The 23,276-nt window shown below is 48.5% G+C and overlaps 1 protein-coding gene across 1 annotated transcript in view; it reads left to right on the top strand.

The window, feature by feature from the left end:
* Positions 1-3,750: 3,750 nt before the first annotated feature.
* Grhl1 (grainyhead like transcription factor 1) overlaps positions 3,751-23,276 on the top strand; it is a 45,019-nt gene continuing 25,493 nt past the window's right edge. Inside the window, exons 1-8 of the mRNA XM_055619251.1 lie at positions 3,751-3,814; positions 7,315-7,501; positions 9,237-9,307; positions 11,960-12,350; positions 13,476-13,552; positions 15,061-15,217; positions 15,602-15,713; positions 16,865-16,959. Coding sequence (XP_055475226.1) covers positions 3,795-3,814; positions 7,315-7,501; positions 9,237-9,307; positions 11,960-12,350; positions 13,476-13,552; positions 15,061-15,217; positions 15,602-15,713; positions 16,865-16,959 — 1,110 coding nt within the window. The 5' untranslated portion in view covers positions 3,751-3,794. The remainder of the gene's footprint in view (positions 3,815-7,314; positions 7,502-9,236; positions 9,308-11,959; positions 12,351-13,475; positions 13,553-15,060; positions 15,218-15,601; positions 15,714-16,864; positions 16,960-23,276) is intronic.

The following is a 23,276-nucleotide window of genomic DNA, read 5'->3' as shown; positions in this document are numbered from 1 at the left end:
GGAGGGGAGGAGGGAGGTAGCTACAGGGGGGATACAAAGTGAATAAAGTATAATTAATAAAAATTAAAAATAAATAAATAATATAAAATAATGATATCATAAAATTAAAAAAAATTAAATTCCAAGTGTGCATATCTTACACACACACACACACACACACTCTCCAACTCCAATTCTCGAAATCTATACTATGACTACATTTGGCCTTGTATGCAAAAATGTACCTGGAAGGATGTTTACTGTGAATGTTTATGATCGTGAAAAGCTAAGGGAAAAGTTACTGCTCACCACTAGCCTCTATCATACACCAGCTCAAAGAAATATAGATTTCAGTGCTCTGACATGGAAAATGTAAGAAGTGATAAGTCGTCCTAGGAAGAATCCTATACACTTGCAATTACATAGAAAAATCTGGGAACACACACAAAACAGTGACAGTTCTCTCGGGGAAGAGGAGCTGACAGATGGAGAAGCCCACTTGAACTCTAGCTCTTCCGTATTGCTTAAATTCATTTCTTCCCTTTCTTACTCATTTCTTGGTTTATTTTTCTTGAACTGTGAGCACATCTTGCCTTTTATAATTAAACTGCTCTCCCATTAAAGTCTAAATGAGGGCCCTTGAGATGGCTCAGCGGGTCTGGGAGCTTATCACCAGCCTGATTACCTGAGTCCCCGGAACCCACCTGCCGAGAGGAGGGAACCAACTCTCACAAGCTGTCCTTTCATATCCACACACACGCAGGGTCACGTACATACACACACAATACATAAGTGTGAAAAAGTGGAGCAAAATTAAAGACCTAATGCTAACAGCTCACAGATGTGAACTTGAATTTCAGAATGCATTAGAAACCATCCTATCTTGAAGTTTCCAAATAAGACCCATTTTTTTTTCAGTTTTTGTTTGTTTGTTTGTTTTGTTACAAGGTCTCATATAGTCCAGGCTGGCTTCAGACTCATTATACAGATGCAGACAACAGTCTCTACCTCCTGAGTGCTGGAACTACAATTTTGTGCCACCACACTTAAGGCCTAATATTTTTTTATTACTATATCTATAATCAAATACCGTGGTCCTTCCTGTGCTGTTTCTGCTTTACGCCTCCACCTGTCCTCATTGTTCCTGGTTATCTGGCACCTGCCACATATCAGACCCTGAACCCAATGGACCAATGCTCCTCAGTGTCTTCTATACCAGAGGGTTAAGCCAGAAGGGACCAGAATGTGGGGCCTCGGGTGCCTACAGAAAACTGTGCCATTCAGGACACCATCTCCAGCACCTTTTCCATGTACATGCCAGCGCTGGTGAGCCAGCCATGACAGAAGGACATACCCTCTCTGGGAAAGCTCGCTTAAGAGTCTCACACCTGGAAAACAGGGTATGGCGAGTCTGTTGGAACCGTGCCGCACGCACCGTGGAGAGCTCACCAGACCAAGGCTCGGGAATGCAGCTAGGGGAACAGAAGGACTCCTGAGTCTGAGTGAAGCTGCCTGCCAGTCTCCAGGGCGGCAGCTGGCCTAGAAAGGGTGTGTGCTATTGGAGTGACAAGGGATTGTGCTTTATGAAGGGCCACTCTGCCTGTCTGTGTGTGTGTGCATTTGTGCATGTGTGCACATATATGTGTGTGTATGTATATATATGGCCCCAGTGTTGCACCAGGGCTGAGCACAGAGGCTGGAAGCGGCTATGAGCATCATGTCTCTGGTTACTGTGCGGTGCGAGGGCCTTAGAGAACTGGGAAAACAGGGTGGAGAGACGGGCATTGGCCAACACAGGACAAAGGCACATTCCTCCTGGGTTCACTCACCTTCACGGCCCGTGCTTTCATTTTCCTCCTAGCGCAGCCTCCTTCTGCCCTGTCTCCGCTACTGGCTCTTCTCCCTCAGCGCCTTTGATGTCTGAGGCTCCAGGACCCAGGGAACATTGCATCCTATTTCTTCCTCCCTGCTTGCCTTCGGCCAGTTCAAGGCTTTGAATTCCAGCCTTAGGATGATCATGCCCAGAGATCACTTTTTGGTCCAGATTTCCCCCCTCGACTGCAGTGTACTGTCAGGTGGAAATAGACTTTAAAGTTAACACATCCTGAACAGGACCCTAGCCCATCCCTAAACCTCTATGTCTGCGCCTCACCACCATCTCAGGGGACAAGTCATATCCAGCTGCTCAGCTGAAAACACCTGGTTATTCTTAACAAGCATGACTTTTTTTTTTTTTTGCTTGTCAAGGTTTCTCTTTGGGGCTATTTCAACTTCTCCAGTCCTGGGCCTGTAAGCACAGCATCTGTCTGTGACACTCTTTAACATGCTCTTCGGTTCTCAGGAAACCCTGTTAGTTCTAACACAAACGCCTTGAGGATCCAAATGCGTCTCACTGCTCCATCACCCCAGGCCATGCTTCCGGCTGCTATTTTTCTTTTGCTTGTATTTTTGAAATCACCTCTTGCTGATTCAGTGGCCAGATTATTTTAAAACACGAGTGAGGTCTGTCTATGTCCTACCCCAAGCCCTCCAAAGCTTCCTCATTAAAGACCTTACAGAAACCTTCGGGGCTCTACAGTTTGCGCCAGTGCCCACTTACTCTCTGGCCACACTGCTCTCCCAGCTCTTCAGCGGACACGCTGATGCCCCCCTGTATCCCAGTCCATTGCTGTGCCTTTGCCCCTATGAAATACCTTGAATCCCATCCCCACCCCCACCATCTTTGCCTTTAAGCTGAGACTTCCACCCCACTTTCCCCATCCACCTGCAGACTTGCCCCCTCTCGGGACACGAAATGAGTCACGTGACTCCCAAACTAGGCTGCGCTGAGGAACCAGAACTTGGCCTGCCCCCTCCCTCCCTTCTCTCCCTTGTCCTCTGGGTCTAGGACCCTGTTTGCATTGTAGTAGACCTGGGGCTGAGGCTAACGAAGCAGACCCTTAGAAAAAAAGCCCCTTCAGGGGAAGGGTAGTATGGGAGGAAGTGGGGTGAAGCCAACCTGGAGCTGGCCGAAACGAGAGAGCACACAGGCAGCTAGGAGGTGAGAACGCTGAAGCCCGAATGGAGTCTGAGCTGTTGAAGAGCCAAGCAAGCCGAGAATCCGGTGGGGGCCTCTGGAGCTTGGGAAGGAGGCTCAGAGTGACCCAGTGCTCCTGACATTTGGCAGGCGCTCAATAAACAGGGACCTCTGGCTGGGGGAAAATGGGTTGTTAAGGGGCTGTGCAGATTTGCGACTGTCACACACGGCGGACACCGAGAGATGGACCAGCAGGAAAACTCCAAACCCGCACAGCGGCCAAGACAGAACGGAACCTTCCTTAGGTATCTCCCAGGCAAAGGCCATGGGGCCGGGGAAGTGACCGCGAGCGAGAACTGGAAGGTGAGACGCGCCCACGCGGGTGCGCGCCGAAGCCTCGCGGCGCCGGCGCCACTAGGGGCCGGCGCCGCCAGGGCCAACCGCGCGCAAACTCCCCAGCGCCGCCGAGCACCGCGTGGCCCCCACCCTCCCGCCCGGCCCTCAGGCTCCGCCCCATCCCTCAAGTCCACCAATCAGAAGGAGCTCCCCGCCTCCCAGCTCCCGAAGCCCCGCCTCGGGCCGGCGCGCCGCCAGCCAATGGGAGGCCGAGCCCAGCGCCCAGTGCGCGCAGCCCGCGCCGAGCCGGCTCAGAGCGAGAAAAGCGAACCCAACCCGTCGGGGCCGCCGCTCCGGACCCACCGCCTGCCGCCGCTCGCCGCCGCCTCCTCCCCCCCGGATCGGGTGTACTGTCCCAACCCGAAAGTCCAGTTCTGCGGCCCGGCAGCGGCGAGCGAGCGCGATGACACAGGAGTACGACAAGTGAGTGAGGCGCGGGCGCGAGTCCGGCCAGGGCCCGGGGGCCACCGCACCTGCCGCCGCGACGGCGCGGGCTCCGGGGGCCGCGAGGCCCGGCCGGGCGGGGCGGGGCGCGGGGGACGCTCGGCCCTCGGTCCGCTGTCCGAGCCCTCCGGGGCCCCGCGCCCGTGGATCGGTGGGGACGGCTGGACCCCGGGCCGCCTGCTGTCACCTGCCGAGCTGCCGGAGCAGGAGATCTAGGGGAAGGTTGAAGCGGCCGCTGCCCGCGCGCTTTCCTCGCCTCGGCGGCCGGGTGAGAAAGCTGCTGTGGGTGTTCTTGGGCCCTTGCATCACCGACGGTAATTACCGAAGACTTTTTTTTTTTTTTTTTTTCTTCGCTGTTCGGGAATATCAAGAGGAAGAAACTGCAAGCCCGGTGCTAAAGCTAAGGGAGTACTCTCGAATCGGGATTGCTTTTTGGAATTTTGGGGATTTCGGAAAGTGGCGAGGAAGGTTCAGTTGATGGTGTGAGATGGGATCGGACGGTGGCAGGACTTGGGGGCGGGGGCGGATAGTTCTCGATTTTACTGGCAACTTTTGTGTACATTATAAAGATGTCCTGGAAGAGCCCGTCTATCTCGGCTCAGTAAATCTGGAGCAGAGAACTAGCTTCGGAGTTAGTTGCTGAGGGTGATTTTCTCATGCCTTGTTATCTGAAGGAGCTGTGTGTGAAATCAGCAAGAGATTCATCCTGTCTTGTAGAAAGTGCAGTTCAGTTAGTGTTCGGCTCTCGTTTTGGAACGCTGACCCGTAACTCTTGAAGGTCTAAGGCTCATTTGAAAACACCCGTGAACCTCCCCGGGCTGGAACAACGCTTGCTGGTCTTGAAGAAGTGGGCTGCAATTGTTCTTGTGTTTATTTCTCTACTTACTGACGAGGCGAAAACGCCAGCGCTAACCTCTTGGCTTTAGGCATACTTTGAAAATATACAATGCCTTCAGGGTAATTGCGGACCTAAACCCACTTGGATAATATTTATTTTCTGACGCTTGTGCCAGTGTAGGATGTGAGAAGACGGGAAGCTTGAAAAACTAGCATCACAACTGTTGAATGAGCCAAGTGCTGTCAGAATCCTCTGGAAGTAGCTATTAGGCTATTAATAATAGCTCAGCAATGCGCTAGGGAATCTCACCAGAGTACCACCATTTCCCTATTGGCCTCAGGACCCAAAGGCTTGGAGGAATGGCATTTTGGGTATTTTCTCTCATTTGGTTAAAACTTGAGATTTGTAAAGATAAGTCTTCTTGGTTTTTAAATTTCAAAATGATAAGCTGCCTCCAGATGTTAACCCTTAGAATGGTCTTCATAGGCTCAAATTAAAAGATACGCACTCCGAAACAGCTCTGACTTCTCAGGGCAAATGAAATTGCTGGATTTTTTTTTTTTTTTTTCTTCTCGTTTTTTAAAATTTTTTTTTTTTTTTTTTTTTTTTTTTTTTCTTCTTTTTCTTTTTCTTTCTTCTTCTTCTTCTTCTAAATCCATATCTGTTTTTGAAGGATTTGGGTGACTGCCAAGCCCTAACCTTTGCTGATTACTTGAAAAGATAATCAGACTTTCTACACTCGCTCTTAGAAAAGGTAGGTCACCTCTAGGCCATCTGCATATTTCATTCGTGTGTTGCAATGAGAACTGAGCCTGGACGGCCATAATTCAGAGAAGTTCCAGACACCACCTCCTCCATTCTTTTTCTCCTCACACACAAAAAGTTACTGCTTCGTCTTGCTAAAGTCAACGTTCCATTTTCTCCTTCTATTGACTTATTAAATAATACCAGCTGAACAGTTGTTGAGACTGTTGACATTTCCAGTTTTTGGAATCGGTAGTGTTTGCTTTGAATCATTTAAATTAAATCTCCTATGAAGCGCCACTAAAATCACCATTGATTTTCTGGCTTTCCCCCGCAAACTGCGCTGTTAATGTGAAATAGTCTTTGCCTGGTGTGAAAAGCTAATGAAGATTTTATTTATTTGGGGGGAGGGAGCGTCGGGGATTCAGCCCAAGAAGCCCCTGGCCTCAGGCAGAGAAATCACATGCTCAGCACTGAGTTGTGCCACCAAATCCTGAAGCCTAAGTAAAGTTTTTTTAATATTTTGTTTTATGAGTTTGTGTTTGCACTCCGCTCCCCTCCTTGTGTACTCTCTCTCTCTCTCTCTCTCTCTCTGTCTTTCTCACACACACACATACACTCTCTGAGGTCCAAGGACAACTTGTGGCAAGGCCTTCCTTTCTCTCTTTTGACTATGGGGGTTTTGGAGATTTAACTCAGGTCCCTTTACTAGCTGAACCATCTCACCAGCCAAAGAAGAGTTTGCCCAGTGTGTGTGTGTGTGTGTGTGTGTGTGTGTGTGTGTATGTATAAAAGTCAGGACAACTTGCAGGAATCCATTCTCTCCTTCCTCTCTGTTGGTGGAAGGGAAGAAACCTACATCATCAGACTCATGAGCAAGTGCCTTTAGCCCTGAGCCATCTTCCCGGGGCCCATGGAAAGATTTTTTTTTTTAATCACATTTGTTCACTTTTTTTTTTTTTTTAAGGCTGGTTTTCATTCTGCGGCTTCGTTTGTTGTACGTTAAGTGTCTATCTCTAGGATGAGCAGTTCACTCCCATGCGAGATTATGCTTCTTTATTGATTTATAGTCCCCTTTGGCTACATTCCAGGCTCCTTCTGCTGGTAACAGTAGAGTCTTCTAACTTTCTCATTTACCCTGAAGGATTAGCGAAATGTCCCTTTCGCTCCCCCTCCCTCCTTCCTGCCCCTGTTTCTCGGAAGGAGCTGTTTTAAGTCATGGCATCGGTGGGGGGAGGAGGGAAGTCACATGTAGTAGCATGGTGAACCCTGTGTGTGCTTAGGAAGAGGGCACAGGCCTCTCAGGCCTCTGAAAAGTCTCTGTGCCTCGATGAATCCCCGTGTGTGCTGTTGTAAAAATACTTGAATAGCCCTGTGTCCTCTTGGGGTAGGTTTTGGACTTTGACAATCAGCATCACCTCAGTGTGTCTGACGAGGCTCCTTAGGTCTGCTCTGCCTTCTGAGCGTGTCTTTATTTTACTAAGGTCATTGACATAGCTAATGCCACGAGGTGACTCAGAATCTGCCATGAAAAAGCGTTTTGTAAACCAAATCTGAATTTTCTGGGCCTTTTTATTTATTTCAAAAATACCCGTAAGAGGAGTGTGGACATCATTTTATTTACTGAGTTCTCTTCAGGAATGCTATCAAAAGCTGTCGGTATTCAGTTCATTGTAGTGCAGCTCCAACCCAGTGCCTTGCCCATGCTAGGCAGTTGCTCTGCCACTGGGCTGCCTACCCCTGTAATTATATCCTGGCACAGGGCCATGTGTCCTATTTTATAGGAATGTCAAAGAACTGTTTGTTCAGTTTTATTTTGTTTTGGTTTTTTTGAACAGCTCATAGGCTGTCTTGCTGTAGGAAGTATGGGTTTAACTTTGAATTTCTTCCTCTGAAGCAAAAGGCCAGTGCTGGTTCTCCAGAATGAAGCTCTTTATCCGCAGCGGCGCTCCTACACGAGCGAGGACGAAGCCTGGAAGTCATTCCTGGAAAACCCTCTCACTGCGGCGACCAAAGCCATGATGAGCATCAACGGCGACGAAGACAGCGCAGCTGCCCTGGGCCTGCTCTACGACTACTACAAGGTAGGCCTCGGGCTCCTCACAGCCTCTCAGACCACACCTGATTCAGCAGCCTATAAAATAGTCATCTGCTGGTTGCCACTGAGGGACTATAAATACTCTAATAGGTACCTGGTTTTTCAAAGGTGGTTCAAAGCTGAGCATCTACAATCACAGAATCAAAGGCTGGTTTTTAAACAGCTGCTCTGGCCCTCGCCAAAGGAGACGCTGCTATAAAAAAAAAAAGGCAGTAGCCGTGTCTCCCCAAGTTGGAATGTTTTACCAAACTTGGTTCCTGGTGCCATGAAAAGGGGTTGTTGCTGCCTGAGCTGTGCTCTCGCCTTCTGGGTGGTCAGAGCGACTGCCTTTTCTGTAACCACTGATACAAAGCCTTGGGAGTCCATCGGGGGGCGGGGGGAGAAATGCACACTTTTCCAACTCTGGGACCTGGTTCTAAGATCAGAATACATTTTCTTGCCTGTTTCTAGACAGTTTGAATTAGCCTTAACTATTGTGTGTACTCTGTACGGGTTTTTACAGCATTCTGCCTCGTGGTCCCCAATGGAGCGCCAGTGATTGAGCTGCCACTCACTCACTCACTCACTGTCCACTGGACAGTGCCATTCACACAGGTCATATGGCCAGCCTGTGTGTCATCTTTGATTCCTAGTCCCAGCAGCTCAGATGCATTCAGTCAGGGCTTCAGCCCCAGTCCAGTTCCCTGCCACAGACTGCCCTCTTTGGTGCTGGGGAGTGGCTTGTGTTTGCTTTCTCCTTGGCGTTGACCAACAGCTGGCACTCAGGGATGGCTCCTTGTGTTCATTGGTTGTAGGTGTCAGTTGTTCTTAATAGCTAGCCATGCTTAAACATGGAGCCCTAATAAATCGGATGATACTTTCATCTTTTTAAAGAACGCCCTGTTTATTTTTAGTTCTGTGTTTGTATTCGGGGATTTACTGGCAAGTCTTTGCACGTGAGTGCAGGTGCCTGTAGAGACCAGAAGAGGGAGTTGGGTCCCCTGGAGCTGGAGTCACAGGTGGTTGTGAACTGCCTGATGTGAATGCTAGGCTCCAAACCCCAGTGCCAGGGCAGTGTGCAGGCTTAACCACTGAGCCATCCCTCAGGCCGCTTTATTTTGTTGCTAATGGCAAAGTATGAAAGAATCCTTTCACTGCAGAGCAGCCTGGTGTACACGTCTCAACAAGGTTTGTGTGCCTGTTTGGACCATGTCTCAGGTGGGTTAATGCCATAGTGTTCCCAGTGTCATTTGCCTGCTTTTCAGTTTGGGGGCAAAGAAAAGAGGAGTTAGGGGAAAAAAAATAGAATGGGGCTGGAGAGATGGTTCAGAGGGTAAGAGTACCAGCTGCTCTCCCAGAGAGCCTGAGTTCAGTTCCCAGCGATCACGTGGTACCTTATAGCCATCTGTAACTCCAGTTCCCGGCATCGGATGCCCTCTTCTGGCCCTGGGCACCATTCACGTGGTATAGAGACATAGGTACAGGCAAAGCATTCATACACGTAAAATACATACCTTAAAATTTTAAAGAAGAAAGAAATCCTTCCTCTCACAATGAAGTAAGTTTGTGATGCCCAAGTCTGTCTGGCAGCTGCCCTTGCCCACGGCAGTGGTGAGCAGGCTGTTAGCTCCTTTGGGGCAGATGGTGCCCAGCAGACAATCAGGAGAGCTGGCTCCTCCGGGGGGGGAAGCCCTCTCCCCTGGAGAAAGACTGAGCGCCTTTCATTGCTATTAACCCTCCAGGTTCCCAGGGAGCGCCGCTCATCAGTCGCAAAGCCAGAGGGGGAGCACCCGGAACCAGAGCACAGCAAAAGGTACGTCACGGCAGCTCCTGTAGAGGCAGGCACGCATGTACCCATGAAGAGGCAGGCTCTGCCAAGCAAAGCCAGGAAGGGCCTGGTGGCAGGGACGGTAGAGTGACCGTCACCTCAGATCCTGATTCACCTCTGGTACTCTAAGAAGTTATGTGTTTTTTGAGCTGCATTCCCTTTCCTAGAAAACAGGAACACCAACCTCTACCACTCCAGAGGGATGTTTGAGTAAAACCTCGTGTTTGCGCATCTTCATTGAGACCCTCTAGAGGGGGATGAGACAGGAGGAAGGGTCGGAAAAAACAAAACAAACAAACAAAAAAAAACCATGGTGTGTGGTGGCACAACAGCATCTGGGAGGCAGAAGCAGGACGCTCAGGAGCTCTAGCTAGCCTGGACTCTCCGTGAGAGCCGGTTTAGGCAGAGCAAGCCCTGACATACATCTTGGTGATGGAGCAGTTGCTAGGCAGGTTACTGGGGTGACTCCCAGATCTGCAAAAGTAAAAGTTAAGTACCAGTGACTCTTGAATTGTTGCCTGCGTAAAATTCAGCGAACTAATGTCGGAACTCCTCTTGAAGGCATCTTTAAAATATTTTAGGTTAAAACTTTTATAGATTAATTAAGACTCAACCTTAAGGCCGTGAAAGGTCTTTAAATGATTTGTTTTTACGCTTATTTATTTTATTTGTGTGCATGAACGTGTTTGTGGGTACCAAGTGAACATGCGGAGGTCAGAGGACAGCTTGCGGGAAGCTCCCTCTTGCCACTGTGTGGCTTCTGAGCATCAAACTCAACGTGTCAATCTTGGCAGCAAGCACCTTTACACACTGAACCATCTGCTAGCCCTAAGAACAGCTTTCAAATTGCCCCGTGTTTTATTAATAATAGAGAATAAAACAGCTGGGCATGGTAGCATAGACCTGTAATCCTAGGGAGTCTGAAGCAGGGGTTCAAAGCCAGCCCGGGCTGTGGAGCCAGATACTGTCTTGCAGTTGGGGGATAACAGAAATTGACTTAAGGAGTGAGTCACAATTCATAGTCTACACTCCTGACAACTATTTCATAAGGCAAATTAATTCATGTCTTATTTTATGTGCTTTTGATGGAGTGTCTTGAAGCAAACTCGCAATGTGCTTAGTTTTGCAGCCATGCCTAGTCTTTTGCTGACAAAGCCACGGGGAAAACCTTTGATTCTTCATCTCAAGTTGTCCTGGTTGTTGTCCTGGAGCTTCCATTTTTCTGCCTCAGCTTCCTGACATTTTCCTTAGGGCCAATCCTCAAGAGTGAATTTATAGTTCAGGGTTTGAATAGTTTCGCTGATCTTGAGTACAAAATTGCCTTTGTTCTGTGACATTTTCAATTTGTAAGATTTCAGGGGTCTTTAAAAACACATTTATGAGCTGGCCAGTGGTGGCACATGTCTTCATTTCCAGCACTTGGGAAGCAGAGGCAGGTGGATCTCTGTGACTTTGAGGCCAGCCTGGTGTACAGAGCAAATCCAGGACAGCCACGGCTGCATAGAGAAACCCAGTCTCAAAAAACCAAACCGAGCCAAACCAAAACAAAAAACAACCTCAGAACAAAACAACAACAAAGAACACATTCCTCTACATATATCCATGTGTATACACACGCACATCCACACATGTGTACACAGGCATACACAAAAATATTATTACGTATTTTTAAACTACACATTCTTATTACCCAAATATTAAACAGTTAATCTTGTATGACCTTTCTCTGAGAGAGTATGATGATGAGCTTTCCTTGGGGAAGCCGGAAGGCATAAGTGGTAGAAAGTGATGCTTGGTACTGCTTACCTGTGAGCACCTGTGTGCTGGACGCTGTTCCCTGAACTCCATCCTCGGTACCCACAAATCTCCCCGGGCAGAGGGAATCTCAGCTGAGGAACGATCCAGCAGATTGGCCTGTGGGCATGTCTCGGGCATCTTGTCAATTGCTGATTGGTGCAGGAGGCCCGGCCCAGTGGTGGGGCTGTCCAAAGGCAGGCAGACTTGGGCTATAAAAGAAAGGTAGCTGAGCCGTGCTCCTCCGCTCTCCTTGGGCTCCTGCCATGGCTTCCCTTGAGGCTGGATTGTGACCTGCAAGCCTTTCCTCCCCCAAGTTGCTTTTGGTCATAGTGTTTTATCACAGCAGCAGAGATGTAAGCCAGGACAAAGTGTTTTTACTTTTCACAGAGAGCAATGGAGTCCTGAGAGACAAAATAGCTTGCTCAAGCCGACACAAAATTTGAACCCAGGTGATCTCACTCCAGAATCTGTGGCTTTAATCCAACTGATCAGACTGTGCTTACAGCTTCAGGCTGACAGTGAAATATGAGGGTCTGCATTAGGGTTATTGGGAATAGCACGTGCTGGAGAGCTTTGGGTCCCAGCATTTCAGAGCAATTGTGCTTATGCATTTGGGTTTTGCTTGACTGGTGTCTTCACCAGGAATGGGCCCTTCCTCCATTTTCTGTTTAGTTGGCTTCTGTCAAGTCTTTTGCTACTGTGGGGAGCCTAGACCATCAGGGTGTGGGGTTGTCTGTGCTAGGTATGTATAAAGCTCTGGGTTCGAGCCCCAATACCTGCTCCTTCCAAATGTGTCAGCATCAAGGTTGGAACTACAGTGTCCTTTCCCCTTTCCTGAAGGAACAGCATTCCCAGTGTGACAGAGCAGCCCCTCATCTCTGCTGGAGAAAACAGGGTGCAAGTGTTGAAAAACGTGCCCTTCAACATCGTCCTCCCCCATGGCAACCAACTGGGCATTGACAAGAGAGGCCACCTGACAGCTCCCGATACCACAGTCACCGTCTCCATAGCCACCATGCCGACCCACTCCATCAAGACAGAAATCCAGCCGCACGGCTTTGCTGTGGGCATCCCTCCTGCAGTGTACCACTCTGAGCCCTCTGAACGCGTGGTGGTTTTTGACCGGAGCCTCAGCGCCGACCAGTTCAGCTCTGGCACTCAGCCTCCCAACGCTCAGCGGAGGACTCCAGACTCCACCTTCTCTGAGACCTTCAAGGAGGGCGTTCAGGAGGTACAAAAGACAAAAACATCTTCCTAAGACAGCGGCGTGTTTGTCTAAGTATTGGGTTCCACCTTTTCCTGGTTATGTAAGCTTGAAACTTAGCCCAGAATGAGTGGATCAGGAATAAAAGTTTTTTTCTTTTCTTTTCTTTTTTTTTTTTTTTTTTTTTTTTTAAGAGAAAGGCCTGTAGGTATAATTTGTAAGCTAAACCTACAAATCCAAAAATTATCATCAAGGGCTCATGGGTAATCTTACAAACAGCTGAGGTAACAATTATGGTTTCTGCTAAGAGATTTGCTGGGGGAGAGAGAGAGAAACGGAGCCCAGGCGTGATCTTCCACCGGCTGCAGCGCATTCTCATAGCATCTCTTCAGCTTTCACTCTGGACCCACGCAAGCTCCCGAGGCCAGCGTGGCAGCTCTGCCATTCTCGAGATCATTACGAACGTTTCTGCAGAGTTCTAGGGGTCTGATCATGCAAACCGCCATCGGGGAGAAGCCAGACACGCAGGGTGTTGGAGGCTGCTCCCTCCCCGGCCCCCGCAGCGTCTGTCAGGTGTAGAAACTGGCGCTCCCCATGTCCCCAGGAAAAGGGTGGCAGGCTTGCCCAGCCCTGGTGCAAATTTGACTCTTGGCCCTTGTATTTTGGCTGCAGATTCTCGACTCTGAACATGTGATGTTGGGAAAGATAAGGAAGGGAAAGAGAGGATCTCAGGACCAAGTGGAGTGTGTGTGCGGTTATTCACCTGACTGCTATGTAAAATTAGACCTTTACTTTTTATTTTATTCATTTCTTTATTTACTGGCTTCTGGAGACAGGGTTTCTCTGTGTAGTCCTGGCTGTTCTAGAACTCACTCTGTAGACCAGGCTGGCCTCCAACTCACAGAGATCACCTGCCTCTGCCTCCCGAGCACTGGGATTGAAGGCACCACCACCACCACCTGGCTGATATTTACCTTTTCTTTTTAACTTTTCTTAATTCATTTTTTAATAGATTTAGGATTCTTCCTTTGAAATGAGCCTCAAACGGGTTGTGGGTTGCCAGACACCACACCCTGTATCCATAGCAGACCTTGGTCATTAGTGACTAAGATGGTAGTTAAATGGCCGTGGCTCTCTATGTTGATATTTCAGGTTTTCTTCCCCTCGGACCTCAGTCTTCGGATGCCGGGCATGAACTCAGAGGACTATGTGTTTGACAGTGTTTCTGGGTAATAGTTGTCTTTTTTATTAAATGACTTTTGGGTTTTTGGCATCTGTGGTTGTTTCTCTTTTTGGTGTGTTTGTCCTGACAAACTGCGGTGGCTTTGGTGTGTGCTTTTGCCTTCCTCTGACTCTGCCAGCTGTGGCCTCATCTTGGGTAGGGGACTTTTGCTTCGGTGATTTGGGTTCCTCAGCTCCTGGTGTTGGTACTTTTTTCCTTCTCCGGCTTCCTTCTGTGGTGTTGTGGGATGGAATCTGAAAGGAGAAGTGGGGACTAAGGTAGATCACCAGTGTGTAGAGTTACAGTCTAGGGGTGAATCAAGTGGACAAAGGACTTTGTTATTCCTGTTAACCATAAAATAAATGTAGCTTTTTTTCTGACCTGAGAACTTGCTTTTAGCTTAGCAAAATTGTACCATTTTCTGGGAATAGGAACATTTTCTAAGTTTGTGAGAAGTATATAAACACCTCAAGATTTTTTTTTTTTAAGTCTAGGGTTTCAAAATTTTTTTTCACTTTATGTATTTAACTGCATCGTATTTTGCAGTCAAAAAACAAAAACAAAAAGCAAGGCCAGTGAAATGGCTCAGTGGATAATGACGCTTGTCACCAAGCGTGGTGACCCTAGTTCAGTCCCAGGAACCCACAATGTGGAAGTGGGAGCCCCTGGCCTCCACACACATTAAGTAAGTGAGTAAGCGTGAGGCCCTGGTTCTCTGGATGTGGGGGGGTTTAGACTTCCTTTACAAGCATGCCCCCACGGTTCAAGGAACACAAACTCATGTTAAGGAGCGGGATAAAGCTGGCAAGCTTTCTCAGTGACGTGTTAGATAGCAAATGTTTTAGGCCCCAGGGACTGGATAACCGCTCTGTGGCTTTGTGACTGCCTAGCTTCGCCATCATAACGAAAAGGGCATGCAGAGCAGGCTTAAACAAGTAATGTGACTATGTTCTAATAAACTTTATTTGAAACATAGGTGTAATTGGACAGCTTCCAGCCTGGGAAGGCTCTGAGTGGTTGTGTAGAGTAACAGGAAACACAGGCAGTCGTGGAGTACCTGTGTAGAGGCAGGTTGCAGGCAGAAGCGCCAGGAGAGTACCACCAGCTATGGCTGAATGCTGGCCTCTCGGCCCCTATTTGCAACCTTTGCTCCATAAATACCAGCTTGGCAGCCAGCCCCGGGAGGTTTCTTCCAGCACCTGCCCAGTTCCTGATATCGTTTGTAGCCCAGATGTCCAAATGTCTAACTGTTAACACGGCATCAAAGAGCTCCTGATGGGTATTTTGTATCTGAGAGTTTCTGGTCACCGAGCACTTGAGTTTAGGATACTCTTTCTCAAGTAAAGGGCGCCAAGTGCTGATTCTCACAGGACCTAGCCAACTGGATGTTTGTTGGTGGGCCACTGTCTCAACAGCCTCCCAACCTCCGCCCCCAAAATTACTTCAGGACTGAACGGAAGTGTACTGGAAGCTTCTGGAAGCCTGGCCCAGACCTGTTGTTTCTTTGTCCTGTAGGAACAACTTTGAGTATACCCTAGAAGCCTCCAAGTCGCTTCGGCAGAAGCAAGGGGACAGCACGATGACATACCTGAACAAAGGCCAGTTCTACCCCGTCACCTTAAAGGAAGTGAGCAGCAACGAAGGCATCCACCACCCCATCAGCAAAGTTCGAGTGAGTTCTGTACCTGGTTCTGCTCCCTGGGAAAGCCACTGTCAGGTGACCCTGGCTCCTAACACTTTCAGGTCTTTGTAACTCTGAGTAAAGGCCTAAAAGTGCCTAATCCTTTTTCAGGATTATTTTTACTTTTATTCCTGTGTCTCCGAGTGTTTGCACATATGTGCAGATGCCCCTGGAGGCCATTGGATCCCCTGGAACTGACGTTCTAAGCTGTTGTAAGAGGCCGGTTGTGGGTGCTGGGATTAGAACACAGGTCCTTTGGGGGAGCCGCAAGTGGGCCAGTATTGCTTTAAGCCTTGGCTGTATGATCTAATAATAAATGGCTTTCCCAGAGGCTGCTCACTGTTTGGGGTCCTTATGCTGCATTCTCATTCCCAGAGTGTGATCATGGTGGTGTTTGCCGAGGACAAAAGCAGGGAAGACCAGCTGCGACACTGGAAGTACTGGCACTCCCGGCAGCACACGGCCAAGCAGAGGTGCATTGACATTGGTGAGTGGCCCCGAGCCCACCTGCAGTTCTCAGAGGCTCCAGCCCCACCCCCCCCACCCCCCCACCCCCGCTTGCCAAATCCAGTTATTTCTGGCAATAATGAACTTCCTGCCGAAAGCATTTGAATTTTGATGCCAGCCACAGACGTGTTCCAGGCTGTGTCCTGTGGCTCCTGGAATCAGGGCTCTGTCCTCACTTCCTTCACCGGGCCTGTGGCCAGACAGAGATTTGCCATGTGCCTCTGAGGCCAGCACCGAAGTGTCCCACTTTCACCTACATTTCTTTTTATCCCCTTCTCTGCTGTTCTGGGAATGGAACCCAGACAGACACTCAACCACCGAGCCACACTACCCCCTCCACTCGGTCTGTACATTTTGGGAAGGGTAATGGCTTATTTAGGACATTACCTGGCTTTTTTTTTTTTTTTTTTTTTGAGATAATAATAAGGAGATTTCCAAATGTGCAAAAGGAAATCACTTCTAGCTGAGCTAGGTTGCTAATCTCCTTAGCCTGTGACAACCTAGTGATGGATGCCCAGGATACATCTCTTCAGTGCCTCTGTTCCCCTCCGGTCTCCAGTCCCACATAACACCATCATCCACACCACAGGCGGCAGTCCCTCTCAGGGCTCCTGGTTCTTTACCTTCTGAAATTCCAGGCACTCCTTTTTGTAAGAATAAGAAGAGCTGAATTTGTTGGGACAAGGTCTTTACATCTAGCTCAAGCTGGTCTCAGACTCATTATATAGCCCAGGCTGCCCTTGAATTCACAGCAGAATCTTCCTGCTTCAGCCTCCCAGTTTCTGAGATTGTAGGCATGTGCCTCCACACCCAGCTTAGAAGAACTGAGTTCTAGTTTTCCTTCCACAGATGGGACCTTAGGATCATTGCTTAAGCTTTTTAGACTTAAACTTCCTAATTTTGACCAATGATATGGAATTAACTATATCTAAGCTTGCCTGAATTAAAACAAATTTTTTTTCTGCAATTATCTTTTTCCTTCTTTATTGTGGAATTTCTTTCACCCCCCAAAAAGTGCTTCATTCAGTTGTCTAGAAGATAATGCAGAAAACTGAGTAGTCCATGGCCTGCTGCGATCTTACACTGTAACTCAGTCAGGACTTTCTTTTTCTCATCCGTCACCTCATGTAGCTGACTACAAGGAAAGCTTCAATACCATCAGCAACATTGAAGAGATTGCTTACAATGCCATTTCCTTCACCTGGGACATCAATGATGAAGCAAAGGTATGACATAACGTCCAGGGTGCGGCCCTTCCAGCTGTTTGAAAAGTGGGAGGAGCTTCATGGTTTCATAGCTGATCTGTCTGGCAGATCCGTCTTCCTTGTTTCCACCCTCCTCTAAAGCCGAATTCTTGCCACCCCTCAGCACAGAGCCCAGTGTGTGAAACCCCCAAGCTGAGCCGTCATACAGCAGTGCCTCCTGTCTGACCCCCAGTCCCACCCAGGCCCTCTCACTTGGCTTCACTTCCTCATCCGCAGAGTGACATTCACAGCTTCCCCTCCCTTCATTCACGGTGATGTAAGGATTAGTGCAACAGATGGTGCAACAGCCTCCCATCAGCCAGGTGGGGTTCCTGCAGGAAGGCTGAGTCCGAGTTATTGGTAATGCCTGTTTCCCGTCGATGACAGACAATAGTGTAAGATTCTTCTGCCTCATGCAGCGAGAAGGGCCTCATATTGAGTGGGTCACTTGGATGATTCTCTAGGACTTCTCAACCCCTTTAGGGACAAGTATGCATGTTCTTAAGTTATGTCTCCCTTCCCATAGTAGTCTCTCTGTCCTCTTCATTAACATTATTAGAGTTTTGCCAGGCATGGTGGCACACACCTTTGATTCCAGCACTTGGGAGGCAGAGACAGGTGGATCTCTGAGTTTGACCCCAGCCTGGTCTACAGAGCAAGTTCAGGACAGCTGGGAGTACACAGAGAAACCTTCTCTCATTTAAAACACACACATGCACACATATATGTATATATATTTGTGTGTATGGATTAGAATTCTGGCATCTAGTTACCTTAAAACTCAGAGAGAGCCCCAGAAAGTCTTGGATGGGTGTTGGGGTAAGATCCATCCTGAGATTTTGTTGCAAGATTAGTAACGCTTTTCTTCCAGGCTCCCCGTGCACATTCTGATCACCTTTCTGTCACCTTTCAGCCTCTTCTCTTTATTATTCTGTTTATTCAGCAAGAATTTTAGTCATTATTGAGAGTATAGCCCCTATAAAGCATGCCTGCTTCCCCTCAAAAAAAAGAACTTTTAGTAATTCATGGAACAAGATACTACATTAGGAGCTTAGAGTTATCAGGGCTTCAATTTCTAACGCTTAAAGTTTTTTAAAAAATCAAATAATGTGGTGGGCATAGCGGTGCATGCCTTTACTCCCAGCACTCAGTCTGCCTACCACGTGTTTTGTAAGGAGTATCGGGTAATCATTGAGGCTGACCATCCAGTATAGATTTGGAGAAACTTAGTAAAAATTGCCTGAAGTATGGAAGCAGTTGCCAGAAAAAGACAAAGTGATCTGGAAGCAAAAGGCTCATGCAAATAGCACAAACAGAAAAGAGCGGAAGCCACGACTATGAAAAGAAAAGCATCCGATGCGGAAGGGTCCATGAAAGTCAGAGCTCCTTCTGTGGGAATACTGTCACCCCAAAAGAAGTCCTACCCACCACAATGCTTTTGCTAGCCTCACCAGCCAGTGCAGGAGGCAGGCACAGGGGGGTCTCTATGAAGTCCAAGCCAGCCTCATCTACAAAGTGAGTTCTAGGCCAGCCAGAACTACATAGTGGGAACCTTTCTCAAAAAAGGAAGAAAGGAGGGAAGCAAGGAAGGAAGGAAAAAGAAATTAAATACTAAAGTTCTTGGGAGTCCTGTGAAGTTTCTTCTCCTGTCCGCTGTGCCATGGTGGTTGTATCTAAGGCAAATCACACACCCTTCCCCTAGAGGATCAGTCTGCAGGAAGCTCTCCTGCCAGCCTGCACCACTCCATGGAGATGTCAGCTGGCTGCTCCATTTAGGGCCGGGTACTGGGTTGTTTTAGAGGGGTTGCTGGGGAAAGCAAGCACGCTACCTCCTGTATGTTTGTCTCAGTTATCTGGAAATTTAAAACTGCAGTAGAAGTTAGTGTGTGGCTTCTAAGAAGCCTGTAAGAGGAGATAGCTGTACCCCCTGGGTCCTTCTGGGCTCAGGCTCCTGAGGTGCGTTTCCTGCTTCACACTGGGAAACTGTGGAGCAGCTGTGAAGTACTGAGTTCACTATTTTTATTTTTATTTTTCGAGACAGCATTTCTTTGTGTAGCCTTGGCTGTACTGGACTCACTTTGTAGACCAGGCTGGCCTCGAACTCACAGAGATCCGCCTGTGCCTGCCTCTGCCTCCCCAATGCTGGGATTCCAGGCATGCGCCATTGTGCACTGCTTGAGTTCTCTGTTTCAACTTCATGAGACACGTGCCAGTCCTTGGCTCAGTTTTTCTCTTTGTGTTTTTTTTTTTTTTTTTGTCTTTGTTTGTTTGTTTGTTTTCCACCTTTCCTACCACTGAAAAAGCAAAAGGCTGGTTGGGCCGGCTCTGCCGTCTGTTGGGTGTGGCCAGGATTAATAAGCACTTGTCAGAGCCTGGGAGATCTTGGCTGGAAAGGCCTGTGTATGGGCAGGGTGCTTTGTTTGCTTGATGTGTCACACTCGGGGGTGGGAGTAAGGAAGGCTGAGAAAACAGGGACAGCGGGCTGTGTGCTGAAGGCTGACAGGTACTTATGCCAGGGAGAAGCCTCCTGGAGGAGGCGAGTCTTCAGCCTGGGAGGCAGAGCTGGCTCCCTCCTCCAACCAGTTCGGAGTCTGCGCCAAAGCCCTCTCCTGCTCATAGGGCATGGTGTCCGTTTCTTAGGGAAGCTGCTCCCTTCTGAAGCTGATACCAGATGTCGGTTTCAAGCATGTGCTGGAATCCAGCAAGTAGATTCCTTGCTTCTCCCAGCCAAGTCCATGCTTCTGTTTTCATACTTAAAGTAATTAATGCCTCAAGGTAATTAGGGCAAGGAGAGCGTGCAGAGTCCTGTGGAGTGGGGGTGTTTTTGTTTATGTACTTATTTTATGAAAGTATCTCCTTCTTACGTGGCTCCCTTTCTTCTTCTCACTTAGGTATGTTCATTTTTAATTAATTAATTAATTGTTTTCTTGGTAGTGCTGAGGAGTAAACCTGGGGTTTTGTGCTTGCTAGGCAAGCGCTCTATGGGCGAGCTATACTGTAGCCGAGTGTATGTTGATTCCTGATTCTCTCCCACAAACATCCAGAAATCAGTTACTCTGATTTCTAATGGTAACACAAACTCTCTGGCATGCCAGCATGAGTGAAGCCAGAATTCTAGCCCAGTATCTTCCTGTGAGTCCTACCTGTACGTAGGCTCCTGCCTCTCGCTTTGATGTCACTGTTTTGAGAACATACAAAGGTAAATGATGAATGTCTTGTCTGGTGTGCCAACTTAGGAAAACACTGCTCCAGCCTGGACTCAGCTCATAGTGCACCTCTGCAGATGATGATCACAGGTTTGAGGAGGAACCTGCTGGAGCCATGGAAGCAATGAGGGGAAAGCCGGTTAAAGCAGTGGTCAGGTAGAAAGAGAAGTTACTTTGAAACTAGGGATGTCTGGGCGTGGTGGTGCGTGCCTTTTATTCCAGCACCTGGGAGGCTGAGACAGGCGAACCTCTGAGTTTGAAGCTGGTTTACATATCAAGTCCCAGGCCAGCTGCATCATGAAGAACACTTACTGGCGGCTGGGCATCCTTTAAAGACCAGAAGTCTATGGACGGTTTACAGTTCGGCCCTTGGCCTTCCATTAGGCATCGGCTCTGGTTCTTCCCAGACACTGCATAGCCAGGCTGGGCTATGGGTGTCAACTCAGCGGGAAGCAGCAGCACCTGCATCTGGACCTTCAGTGGTTGGCAAGGTGTTAAAGTGTAGGATTTGAAGGGCAGGATGTGAAGGCCCTCTCACCCGGAGAAGTGAGGGCAGGCGGTGAGGAGCAGGCATGCAACAAGATGGGTGCGTGCTCGGCTGCATGAACATCCCCTTGTGTAAGCAGGCTCCTTCCACCCTGCAGGAGCCAGGTGTCCTCCAGCTAGTGGCCGATGCTTCTAGCAGGGCTACTTGCAGACTCCTAACTCCAGGTCTGGGTTCCAGGCTGTACCGCCAGGACTGCAGCTCGTATGGATTGTGTGTTAGATGGCCTCTTGTGGAGTAGCCTAAGATGCTAAGATAGCATCACCGTGTGGAGGGAAAATATATGCCATATATGTGTCATTTTACACATGAAATGTAAATCAAAGAGGTCTCTCTTCTGCAATAGTCTAATAGGAAGGAAGAATTGTGGCTCTGCTGGAGCTCCTGGCCCAGAATCTGCTTTGGGTCATAAATCTTAAGGGTTTATAGCAGCAGTGAAATTTGGCTAATGAAAGGAAGGGGGAAAGCCTAAAGATCTAAAAATAAATAATGGGAAAGAAAAGTCACAGGGATAAGTAAGTTCTTTGGGTGACTGTCACCCAGGCTGTGCGGGGCTGGGGTGCCCTGCCTGTTCACACTCCACCCATCACTGTACACCACACAGCAGCACTTAGCAGTCTCGGGATCCTGTTTGCAGCTTGGTGACACCAAGCACCTCAGGCCACTAGACCTGAGCTGGGTAGCAAGTGCTCTGGGCTGGTTACTATTGTCCACCGCCCTTGTTACTGGTAGCACAGCATTGCAGACTCACTAACAGGAAGACTCACTGCTCTAGAAGAACACTACGGAATTTCAAACCAAAAAGCTGTTGCCCTGAAGTTCGGTGGTTCTAGACAGCACACCAAGGAAGGTCAGCTAGCAGCAGCTGGGGAGTGGCTCTGATTACAGCCAACTAGACAGAATGGCAAAGGAGGAAGATGGTGACAGTTCAAAGCACAGCTCAAGATCTCTTTGTTGTTTACTAGATATGATCTTTGTGAATATTAAACTATTTAAGGCTGTGATGAACTCCAGGGATACGAAATCCCCAACCATTATGTTTGTCTAGTGCTGATCTAAATTGTCGTCCTTAAAGGTAGATTGTTTTGTGGCTACATTCACATGTTGCACTCAGAAACTACCAGTGCCGAAGAGCTCCCTGTCAGGTGTGGGCCAAGCCCCTGGAGTGGATGGTACCAGGGCAATGCTTGCAGAGGGCCCGGTGTGCTTTGTGTGTTGTGCCTCCCTGGGCTTAAGCCTGCAAGGCCTCTGCTGTTCTCTGTGAGTTGCCCTCAGACCTCTAGAAGGAGGCTGTTCAGTCTCCGTGTGGGGCCAGGCTGCTCGCTGAACCATGGAAATGCATCTTTTTCTATGCCTTGATCCTGTCTGGGTGTGACAGCTCAGTTGCAACATACTTCATCTCTTTCTAGGTAGCTTCCTCCCGTTTCTTGCCTTCCATGCAGGGCCTTAGGCTGAGGGGATAGGGCAGGGCCAAGGACGGTCAGAGGCTCCTGTCCCTGGAAGAGCTGGAGGGCCAGCCAGACCAGCCTCTCTGGGAAGGTTGTTCTGGAACACAAGTGTTCTATCATGGAAAGGTTTGTGTGACAAAACAAAGAGGATTAAAACCATTTGACGCCTACCTTGAGGTCCTGTAAGCTTTACTGTGAAGGTTCTCGTGTTTAGGCAGAGTGGCATCTTCCCTTTTGTTTCCCTGTCTCAGCAAGAGCCAGTGGAGTTCCTGGGGCGGGTCCACTAAGGCTGGAGGCTGTAAAAGGGGTGTGGCCACCCTGGTAACTTGAACTTGGGATGTTTTGTGTATGCTTGTGCTTGTGGGATGCAGGGCTTTTGAACGTAATGGCAGTTTGTTGTTTTGTCTAAGCATAGTGTTTGGGATTCATTGTGAGAGGTTTTTTTTTTAATGTGTTTGGACTGAACACATTGCTTGCATTTAAAGGGATTCCATTCTAGTGAGGCATCCATGGGGGGGGGGTGCCACTAAAATAAGGCGGTGCCACGTTTGGTTGTATTAAGCTGGGACAGGTTTGGTTTGTTTCACAACTTATTTCCAGTGTGAATGAGAGGGTGGGAGGGAAGAAAGAAATGAGTCAAATATTGTGCTTGTAATTGCAATGAAAGGATGGGCCAGGAACTTAAAACTAAAGTGTATACTCACTGGGCTGCTTAAGTGGAGTCTGGAAACACTGTTACTTTTAAAACAAAGGCCATGAGCCAGCAAGATGGCTCATTGGGCAAATTGCTGCAGAACCTAACAGTTCAGCTCAGTCACCTGGATCGGCATGGTGGAAGGAGAGAATAGAGCCCCACAGCCTCCTCCTCCAGTGTCCACACATGTACTAAATAGCAAATATTCCTAAAATTGTATCAAAGACCTTATTTTCAAAGTCTAGGCAGACCATGAGGCTAACTAGATTGTACTGGATATCTACACACCGACACCTAGCCTTCCTCCCCTCCCCAGCAACACCCAAGGTAGCCACCTGCCTGATGTTTATTTGACTACAAGGGTTTTCTCTTGCAACGTCTAACAGTACCTATTTAGGGTTGAGGAG

Source organism: Psammomys obesus, unplaced genomic scaffold, assembly GCF_907164565.1.
Source record: "Psammomys obesus unplaced genomic scaffold, mPsaObe1.curated_primary_1811, whole genome shotgun sequence".
NCBI lineage: Eukaryota > Metazoa > Chordata > Mammalia > Rodentia > Muridae > Psammomys > Psammomys obesus.
The sequence above is the reverse complement of the archived record's forward strand: the minus strand, read 5'-3'. Positions and strand labels throughout refer to the sequence as shown.